The sequence below is a fragment of the Panthera tigris genome, chromosome E1 (genome assembly GCF_018350195.1).
Source record: "Panthera tigris isolate Pti1 chromosome E1, P.tigris_Pti1_mat1.1, whole genome shotgun sequence".
In the NCBI taxonomy this organism is placed as follows: Eukaryota; Metazoa; Chordata; class Mammalia; order Carnivora; family Felidae; genus Panthera; species Panthera tigris.
In genome coordinates, this window is record NC_056673.1 from 22,929,875 (window position 1) to 22,940,813 (window position 10,939).

The 10,939-nt window shown below is 38.4% G+C and overlaps 1 protein-coding gene across 4 annotated transcripts in view; it reads left to right on the forward strand.

Annotated features, from left to right (window-relative positions):
• Positions 1–10,467, forward strand: part of TAF15 (TATA-box binding protein associated factor 15) — a 28,585-nt gene extending 18,118 nt beyond the window's left edge. For all 4 annotated transcript variants that reach the window (XM_042965937.1, XM_042965938.1, XM_042965939.1 and 1 more), the window contains 9 exons: positions 896–930; positions 1,550–1,582; positions 2,799–2,908; positions 3,925–4,054; positions 6,715–6,807; positions 7,940–8,021; positions 8,138–8,226; positions 8,335–8,851; positions 10,138–10,467. In XM_042965937.1, the coding sequence (XP_042821871.1) occupies positions 896–930; positions 1,550–1,582; positions 2,799–2,908; positions 3,925–4,054; positions 6,715–6,807; positions 7,940–8,021; positions 8,138–8,226; positions 8,335–8,851; positions 10,138–10,177 (1,129 nt within the window). In that variant the 3' untranslated portion in view covers positions 10,178–10,467. The remainder of the gene's footprint in view (positions 1–895; positions 931–1,549; positions 1,583–2,798; positions 2,909–3,924; positions 4,055–6,714; positions 6,808–7,939; positions 8,022–8,137; positions 8,227–8,334; positions 8,852–10,137) is intronic.
• The last annotated feature ends 472 nt before the right edge of the window (positions 10,468–10,939 follow it).

Genomic DNA, 10,939 nt, shown 5'->3' on the forward strand with positions numbered 1-10,939 from the left:
ACAGCACATGAATTCTAGAGGGTTACTTCAGTCAAGAGAAAAGCTTTTAATGTATGAGTATTTAGACAGTGTCTTGATTTTTTTATATAAATTTATACACACAAGGACTATTGACTTATCTGGTAGTGGAAATATGCCAGATAGAGTCATTTTCTTGTAGGTAGCTGGGATATTGGAGTATGTTGCATTCTGTCTCTGATCTGGTCTACTGATTGGTGTTACAGAGCATTTGGCAGCATGAATCTCAGTAGCTCTGATATGAGGAGATCTAGTATATTATATTGGGTATAGGAGGGCTGTTTTAAGTTATGCTTTCTTTTAGTGCTCATTTTATCATATTTCTGAATGATTTGAGATTTTTTAAGACTACTTTCAGGCTCACTTTTGTGTATATTTATACCTTTTTTTAATCTCATAAAACCCATAATTTGGTTTCACAGTAGAACATACTAAAGTTTTTGCCTCACCTATTCTGCTATCAAAATCTTAACCTAGCTTTATATTGTTCTTCAGTCTTTTTCCTTTATTCTCATATTTTAAAAAATATCCCCTTGGAAAGAATGTTTGCTCTAGTTTATCATTCTTCATTCTGTGCCTCCAGCATTTAAATTATGATATGAATAGAATCCCTTTGGCGTGGGGTTGGGAAGATTTTAAAAGTAGTTTAGATACATTCTGTAGTAAACTTGAAAAGGAACCCTTGTGGAAATAGATTCTTGGGAAAACACTTAGGTGAAAACATTTTGGAGTCTATGAAATAGAATTTACTGGAAAGTTAGAGGTGCTACTGTTTCCCTAGGCGCTCTACTTATGACAGTTAAGTGTAGATTGAGCCCAGGGCTCAGCACATTAGAGACTTAAGGAAGAAATCATTTCTTCAATTTTTCCTCTGCAGTGGTGGTGACCGCGGTGGCTTCAAAAATTTTGGTGGTAAGTGCTGAGTATCCCAAAATGTTTCAGTGGAAATGCTATATAAATCTAAAAGCCACCAATATCCCGCAGACGCAGTCTAAGCCCTTTCTTACTCTGTTGAGGCTGGTGTGTGTTGTGTGCTTTAAAAAAATTAAATATATATACATATATATATGTCAAAGAAAACATTAAAAAGTCAGAGTTGATCTCAAACAGTCCAGTGGGTTTCTACGCAGTGAATTTGCATGAAAGAGTCTGTGGTGACCAATGAATGAGACTTTCAGTGGATTTTGACAATACATTTTTTAATAAAGGTAGCTGACATGGTGTTTTTAAATTATTAGGGTTTTCCAATCAGCCTTCACAACCAGAGCTTAACAAAAGTGATAACTAGCATAATGCCAAAGTGGCGGGTACTGTCTGGGACAAGTTTAAGGAAATAGTGACTTTCATCTTGATTTCTTAAACTTAATAAAACTTAATTTATATATTTACTTTGTAAATCTGTGATGGTTGACTTTCAAGGATTTTGGAAGTTTTGACTTTTCATGCCTTGGTTTTTATTACTATTTTTTCATGATTTCTAATGAGTTGCTTTAAATAGCTTTTTTTTTCTTTTTCTTTTCTTTTCCCTTAGGTCACAGGGATTATGGACCCAGACCAGATGCTGGTAAGGTTTATGGTAGTTTGTGACTTTGCCATTAAGAGACTATTAGTTTTCCAATTTTTCAAGGAAAAAAAGTTGGAGGAGTTAAGACAGGAGGAAGATTTAATTTGACAGTGCTTCCGGAATTGGGGAGCTTCACTTCTAAAAATACATCAGAAAGAAAACTTCAGGGAAATTGATTGGAAAGTTTGCTGGGGAAAATTGCTGTGTTTGTGGTTTCCCATATTCTGCTTTTTCTTTTGTGAAGAAAAAACTTGATTTTTTATTGCTAATTAACATTATTTATTTAAATACTACATGTCAGACGAGAGAGTTGGTATCATTGGGGAATTAGAAGTAGAAAAACTATGTTTAAGAAAATACTGCATTGGATTGGTAGTCTGCCTAGTGGGCTTAAGAAACCGAAGTTCCTACCTGAGAGAATTGTCTTACTCTAGGCAGAAGTCACTCATTTCATGTAGCTTTTATTTTTGAATGAAATTCAAGGCCACCTGCAGCCTTTTGGGAGTTATGATTTAGTTATTAAAAATATATTGGAGGCAAAAACTTCTAATATATATTGAAATCAGAACTTTTATTTTTATTAAGATGCCAAAGTATTTTATATGGAAGGCAATTTCTGAATTATCCCTCGATGGATGAATTTTTGTACTCCTTTCTTACTTTGTTGTATTAATCCAAAAGTGTGCGTGTAAGGTAAGGTGTGTGTCAAGGTGCCCTTACGCTCTGGTATCTACAAAGTTTATTGCAATGGACAAGAAACCAGCACTTGTGGTTGCCTTGCTTGGAACTCCAAAGTGTCAGATTTGGAGAATTTTCTACTAGAGAGCCTTACAAGTATTGATTAGCTATAAAGAGTTAAAGCTCTCCAAAGAAAGGAATGCTGATTTATACTAACTTTCTTCATCTCTTCATGAACTTTAGCCCTGTATCTGAATCTAAAGAGCAAGATTTCTAAGATCTGCTTAATTGGTCTGTATTTCACATAGTGTGGACTTGATCCACTTTAACTGCAGTTTAGTTGTAAGAATTGGCCTGCTACCAAAAAACTGGTGACCACTTTGCCTGTTGATACAAGATTTTTTTGTATATTGGTTCTTTTTCCTTTTGGTCATAGAAACAGTTGAATATTGGACAATTAGTTATTGCTCTTGATTACTAAACAGGATGCAGTAAAACCAAGGATATGTAAAATTAACCATAATTTTTTTCCCCTTAGATTCAGAATCTGATAATTCAGATAACAACACAATCTTTGTGCAAGGACTTGGGGAGGGTGTGTCTACAGATCAAGTAGGGGAGTTCTTTAAGCAAATAGGAATTATTAAGGTGAGTAGAAAGTATAGCTTATGTTGAAAATCTCATAATTATTAACAAATTCTAGTTAAGATACATAGATTACGTTGTAAGCCCATATCCAGTAAGGTTTGTTTCTTAAAATTCCCTTATACACATGATCACCCATGTCTGTAGGCCTTTTGCTAAATTTGCTAAATACATGAAAATTTTATTCCTTGTGTTTGTCTTTCCACAGCCTGCCACAGCTTTAGCTTTCAATCTTGGGCTCTAAAAATAGTCTCTGCCTAGGTCCTAAAATTGTGAGAACGAAATGAGATTGTGAGAACATTTTATGGATTCTGAAATGCCAGTATATGCGAACTGAGCTGTACATTAGCCCAATATATAATGCTTTATTCCATAACTATGTTATTCATTGTTTACTTGTGTCTTGTGTACTGTTTGTTTCATGCATGTAATTTTCATGTTTTCAACTAGAAAGCAGCAGTTAGAATAGTGTTAGTAGATTGTAGCAATTGCCTGAAATCAGTTTGCAATTGTTCTTGTTTGGTTTCTGTGTAATACTCATGTTTTTTCTTTCTTTGGGAGTTAAAATTTCTTAAGAAATTTTTTACTCATGACATGTAAAACATTCACACAGTTCTGAAGAGTAAACATTCTTTGTCTTCCACTCCCATCCCAGCCAGCTTCAGTGTGTATACATTAGTGGCAGTCTGTTAAATTTGCCTGGTGTACATTCTTTCTGACCTTTTTTTAAATGTTTTATAAGGTATATATTTACCTGAAGCATTATCTACATTTTTTTGTGTGGGTTTAAAGAAATTATACATAGATAAAACAGTGTATTATGTATTGTTTTCATAGCTTGGGTTTTACTTAATGTATCTTAAGAGAATTTTCCTTTTCAGAACCTATAGATAACCTCATTTTTATATTAGGTACATAGTATTTGTAGTATGTATATGTGAATTCCTTTTTAAAAAATCTTTATCTGGTTTATGATCACTTTTTCTTAAAACACTAATACCAACTTGTTTGTTTCTCAGACAAATAAGAAGACTGGAAAACCAATGATAAATCTGTACACAGACAAGGACACAGGGAAGCCCAAAGGAGAGGCAACAGTGTCATTCGATGACCCTCCTTCAGCTAAGGCAGCCATTGACTGGTTCGATGGTATATACCTCATTCATACAGTTTCAATATGCAGTTTGGATAAATGTTGTCCAGTCTTGAAGTCAAACTATATTCTGGTAGACTGGTTATTTTCATGTTTACTTTTGTGGGTATTCTATTAAAAAAACAGGCCAGAGTTTTTATATACCTTTAGAAATGAGACAGATGAGCTCTCTCCTTGTTTGTCTCAAATATTTCCTTATTATCATGCCTCGTGCTTGAAGCCACTCTGATGGAGATTTAGAGGGTTGGCCTGCTTAAATCTGTTCTTTGTAAATTTAGATTAATTTCCCTTCAAATATAAAGTTAATACATATTTGGAAGAAATGGTAAGACATTTTTCCCCTGAAAATAAACTATGGGAAAGTAGAAGAAAGCAGTAAAGCATCCAGTTCTTTCTACTCAGAGATAACCGTTGATAATATTTAAAAAAGAATTTTTTTTTTTAATGTTTGTTTATTTTTTAGAGGGGGCGGACAGAGAGCAAACAGGAGAGGGACAGAGAGAGAGAGAGGGAGACACAGAATCCAAAGCAAGCTCTAGGCTCTGAGCTGTCAGCACAGAGCCTGACACAGGGCTGGAACTCATGAAATGTGAGAACATGACCTGAGCCAAAGTCAGATGCTCAGGTGCCCTGATAGTATATATTTTTTTAAATTTTTAAAAACATTTATTTATTTTTGAGAGACAGAGATAGAGCATGAGCAGGGGAGGGGCAGAGAGAGAGGGAGACACAGAATCCAAAGCAGGCTCCAGACTCTGAGATGTCAGATGTCAGATGTCAGCACCCCCCTGACACGGGACTCAAACTCACAAACCGCGAGATGGTGACCTCAGCCGAAATTGGACGGTTAACCAACTGAGCCACCCAGGCACCCCCGGCTAATATTTTTTACTTACATTTCCTTCCACTCTTAAAATGTATTTTAAAAATAGTTTATCATTATATTCCAAATGTAGTTTTGTTTCATGCTTCTTTCACTTAACATTTTAATAGTCATTTCCCCATGTTATTAGAAATTCATTGTTTTGTACCCTAATAAGAAGTAACACTGCATGTTAACTGTGGTTTATAGTCTAGGCATAATTCTAAAAGCTTTACATGATCCTCAGTTTGATCCTCACAGTAACCCTATGAGACAAACCCTCTATTATTATTTTATAGATGTGGAAACTAAAGCACAAAGAAGCTCTATAATTTCCAGGATCATAGCATAATTGACAGAGTCAGGATTCAAACTGAGGCAGTCTGGCTCCACTGTCTCTAAAGGACTTAACCGTGCTAATTAGATTGACAGACACCTGAGGTCCCTTCCACTTCTGAGATTATTGTACCTGTGTCTTTCAAAAACATAATTGCATTTCCTCTTCAAAAATGAGATTGGATTCTCTATCTGTCCTCACCTTAATATTGTTTACCTTTTTGCATTAATCTGTCAGGACTAGCACCTTGCTATTGAAGGCTAGGTCCATTTTTCCTCACTTTTCTGTGTTTGCCATAGTTTTGGTGAATTAAAAAGCAATCTCTTTTGCTCATACATATTCAAAAATTATTGTGCCTGTTGCCCACAGGGCATATGAGCCTCTTAAACCTAACTCCATAGTTCAGGTTATTCATTCTACAGCTTTGAAAATACTGATCTGTGAGTGGCTTCTTATGTTATACTGTCTGGTACTGTGAAAAGTTGCCAGCCACAATGATGAGTGCTTTGGTCAGGGAGCTAAGGCTCCTGCAATTCTGACCATTTTATAAAATCCTTGGGTACCTTTTCCTTATATGTCAGTTCTCTTGTTTAATACAAAATAAAAAGATTAATTCCTGTCTCTAAGGCTGTGAGGCTGCAGAATATATGTATGTGTGCATGTATGTAATTACATATGTATGCAGTTTTTTGCATGTATTATTTTTAAAGCTAATTCTTGCATATGGTAAAAAAGTTTCAAACTGTACCAGAAGTGTATAGTGAAAAATGAGCTTTCTTTCCACCTTTGATCCCCAGTGATCTTTCCCCTGCTGAGAGTGAAGCATAATAGGCAGTGAATATATAGCGTATGTGTACTTGTAAAGGTATGTGTACACATGTATATGTGCACACCCACACACTAATTCCCTTTAAAAAGTAGAAGTGGTAGTTGGGACGCCTGTGTGGCTCAGTCGGTTGAGCGTCTGACTTCGGCTCAGGTCATGATCCCATGATTTGAGAGTTCGAACCCTGCATCGGGCTCTGTGCTGATAGCTCAGAGCCTGGAGCCTGCTTCAGATTCTGTGTCTCCCTCTCTCTCTGCCCCTCCCCCACTTGTGCTCTGTCTCTGTCTCTCAAAAATGAATAAATGTAAAAAAATTAAAAAAAAAAAGAAGTGGTAGCATACTACACACATGGTTTTGCATTTGGCTCTTTCCATAAAAAAAATATTAGATGTGGGTTTTTTACTCAGTAAAAAGTAACTGGGTCCCAGTGATAGATCTGCTGTATTCAGTAGATGATAATCATGTTTTAACACTGTTACCTTGATTCTTTGGAATACTAGTGTGTTTGAATTTCTGTGAGGATATGTCTGTTATTACTCTGAAACTAAAAGTTTCCAAGACAGTTTTATATTTTTGTTGAGAGGTAAGATGTGGAGTAGCACTTCTTTAAAATTATATTCTTTTTTCTTAGGAAAAGAATTCCATGGCAACATCATTAAAGTGTCCTTTGCTACCAGAAGACCTGAATTCATGAGAGGAGGTGGAAGTGGAGGTGGGCGGCGAGGTAAGATACTTGTTGCTCATAGGCCTGGATATTGTACAGAGGGTTTGAATTTGAGTCCATGGTCTGTCTCTATTGTGTGAATTACTACTTCTTTCTCTCCCTAGGTTTTTTTACTTAAATCTTTTTTTTTTTTTAATTTTTAAAAATTTTATTTTAGTTTTTAATTATTATTTTTTTTAATATTTATTTTTGAGAGAGAGAGAGAGAGAGAGAGCGCGAGCGCACAAGCGGGGGAGGGGCAGAGAGAGAGGGAGACACAGCTTCAGCCTCCAAGCTCCCAGCACAGAGCCCGTCGTGAGGTTTGAACCCATGAGCTGTGAGATCATGATCTGAGCCCAAGTCGGACATTTAGCCAACTGAGCCACCCAGGCACCCCTTAGTTTTTAATTCTTTTAAAAGAAATTTTTATTTATTAGAGAGGGCGCAGGCACACGGGAGAAGGGGAGAGAGAGAGAGAGAATCCCAAACAGGCTCGCTTCATGCTCAGCACAGGGCTCAATCCCACGACCCTGGGATCATGACCTGAGCTGAAATGAGGACTTGGACACTCCAACTGAGCCACCCAGGCACTCCATCTTTTTCCTTATATCTTAAAGTGAGAGTGGGTACTGAAAGGAGATTGGGTAAATAAGGTGTCATAATAGCTAAGAAAGTAGTTGAAAGAAGGTTCTAGAAATCCCTTTGGAAAGCTGTGTAGCAGTTTTTTATTCACCTGGAGATCAGGAGACAGTTGCTTAAATGATACTTAATTAGGTAATCTGACCAGTTTATAAATTCCCTGATACAGTTGCCGTCATCTTAATTCATTTCTATTGTGTTTAATTTCTTAAATTTGGAATATGTTTTCTCTGCCTTTATCACTGAGATTCTCAGACTAAGGAGGGTATTATAGAAAGTGGACTTTGAAGTTTTTTAGTGCATTAAATAATGCACTGTATTATGTGCTTGCGGTCTTTTCCCACATTTCTTGGATTTACTAAGTAAAGCCTCAAATGAAAAGAATCAGGGTCCTACCATAAGGGGTTCATTTTGGGGGTGGCCGCCCAGTTATTGATGGGTACTTGCTCTGGCTTTTCCTCTGTTTCATTAATGTTTACTGCTAGTTTTTCTCCCCTACTCCTCTTTCCCCCAGGCCGTGGAGGATACAGAGGTCGTGGAGGCTTTCAGGGGAGAGGTGGAGACCCCAAAAGTGGGGACTGGGTTTGCCCTAATCCGTAAGTATCTCATTTATTTTGTCAGTAATAGGGTTGGGATTGGGGTCAGAGGATGCAAGAGGGGGTTCTGAATCAATTGGAAACTATTGAACATTTTTATTTTCCTCCTTTCTCAGATCATGTGGAAATATGAACTTTGCTCGAAGGAATTCCTGCAACCAGTGTAATGAGCCCAGACCAGAGGATTCTCGTCCCTCAGGAGGAGGTGGGTCAGCTTTTTAACAGCAATTCCATGGCATTTATCTTCTGACTAGCATTAAGCGTGCTTTACATTATTCTGCTGGCCTTGCTGATTTGCATTTTTACCTTGCAGATTTCCGAGGAAGAGGCTATGGTGGAGAGAGGGGCTATAGAGGTCGTGGGGGAAGAGGTGGAGACCGAGGCGGCTATGGTGCAGACAGAAGTGGAGGTGGCTATGGAGGAGACAGAAGTGGTGGCGGCGGCTACGGAGGAGATAGAAGTGGGGGTGGCTATGGTGGAGACCGAAGTGGGGGCGGCTATGGTGGGGACCGAGGCGGCGGTTATGGTGGGGACCGAGGCGGCGGCTATGGAGGAGACCGAGGCGGAGGCTATGGGGGAGACCGAGGCGGAGGCTATGGAGGAGACCGAGGAGGTGGCTACGGCGGAGACCGAGGTGGCTATGGTGGAGACCGAGGCGGCTATGGTGGAGACCGAGGCGGCTATGGAGGAGATCGAAGTGGGGGGGGCTATGGAGGAGACCGTGGCGGCGGTGGCTATGGTGGAGACCGAAGTGGAGGCTATGGAGGAGACAGGAGTGGTGGTGGCTATGGAGGAGACCGAGGTGGCTATGGAGGCAAAATGGGAGGAAGGTGAGTATTACAATGTACTTGTTAATCTTTTTATTTTACTGCTCCTAGGGTTTAGGATCCGAGCCCTTTTTGTCACATTTTCTTAATGTCCAGTTGTTTGGAACTTGAATTTTTCATTGGAAACTCTCAATTAGGATGGAGAAGATTCATTTAGTTTTCCTGCTTAGAAATTTCTAAAACTCATTTCGTTTTGGAAATTGTTTCATAAATCTATATTTGTATGAGAGTGTGTATATGGCTGTGGTATTCTTTCTCATGGCTAAAGTTAATTGAGATTGAGAGGTAATTTGAAACTATGTAAATCAGAGGTTCTTAATGTTAAGTGAGGGGAGCACACCTTTCATAGGGGCATTTTCTGAGATCACATGTGACACCTGCCACCCTGTAGTTGTTTCTCTGGAGAGTCTGGTAATCCCTTTTCCAGATGAAAATTCCTGATGGTACTGATGGGAGTGTGTTGTGCACATGAATGGTGTAGAGGCAGAAAAGTTGATGAAAAACAACTTCAATTATTATACTAAGCATCTGTATGCCAGATGCAGTATAGGGTAGTGAGAATTAGTATAGCATATGGTTAAGAGCATGAAGTTCAGAGATAAGAAGTCTCTGGTTTCGAATTCTGGCTTCACCACTTACTAGCTGTGTGATGTTAGGCAAGTTACTTAACCCTTTGGAGCATTAGCATTCCCATCTATAAAATGGAGCCAGTAATACCTCCTTCATGGAGTTGTATTAGATCATGTAATGACAGTTCCTGGCCCACAGTAAGTGCTATATAATTGTTAGATACTAGTAATTATCTACTGAACATGTCTTACTGTATAGCAAATCCTGTGGAAGCGTCTTTCTATTCTTTAGTTTAGTCCTCAGCTCCATGAGGTAGATGTATTTCCCATTTTGTGAAGTAGGAAACGTTGTGTAACTTTTCCAAGGTCACATAGTAAGTGGCAGACCCAGAATTCTTACATGAAAATGTGTGCTTTCCTTTTTCTGTTATGCCACTCGTCTGTTAAGAGTGCTTGACAGCGGTTTAGAGTCCTTACTGTAGATGGAAAGTTTTTAAGACTCAGTGATAGCAAAATCTTCCAGGAACTTTGTGGGTCTTAAAGCTGATAAATTAGATATTTATTAAGCACTTCTAGGAGTGGAGAAATAAATTAGGTATGGTGTCATTCTTACAGAAATTGTCAAGCTGATGCCAGTCACCAGCACCCTGAGGAAGTGTCTGATGCTCCCCCTTGGTAGAAAATTAGAATTTAGTCTGGCTCTTTATTTTTCATTCCTAGAAACGACTACAGAAATGATCAGCGCAACCGACCATACTGATGACTGTTTTGAATGTTCCTTTGTCTCTGACATGATCCATAGTGAAATTGCCAGAGTTTTGCCTGCTGCTTTCCTCGTGGCCTCTTCTTGGGTAGTGAAATTAAGTGACATTTGGATTTTTATTTGGGTGGGAGGGCTGGGACAGTTTTTCTTTTAGAAATGTCCATTGAAATTTCCCCATTTAGTTTTCCACCTCTCCTTTCCAACCCTTGAAGCTAAGTGCGTTGTAAAATATTGCCAAAATGGAAAGTGTTTTGTATTACTGCAATAAAGGCTGCTTGTTTTGTGGACTTTTGTACATTAGTGCATTGTTCTATCACACTCAGGATTCAGTTACAGCAGACTGTAACCCTAAAGAATTAGGAAATTCATTCTGTTTCATTAACTTAAAACGTTACTTTTAACAATACTGAGCTCCTGCTCTGTTTAGAGTAGTAATTTGCAAGAATGACTGCATGTCAGAATTACCCGAGGAGGTTATCAAGATTAGATTTCTAGGCCTCACCCCAGGTCTACTTGGTCAAAACTTGTTAAGTGTGGGGAGCTAGACCTAGGAATCTATATCAGGCTCACCAGATGGTTTTGATACAGTCACTTTAATGGCAGTTTACAGCTGTGAGCCATTTATTTAGGGCAGCGTTCTAGATGCTGGGAATGTGGAAGTCTAAGGGTTATGTAGGAAGAGTAAGGATTTGATGACAAGCCAGGGTGAAGATACCAGTGTGCTGGGTATGTTACTTGGCATTCATTAAAGAACTATTT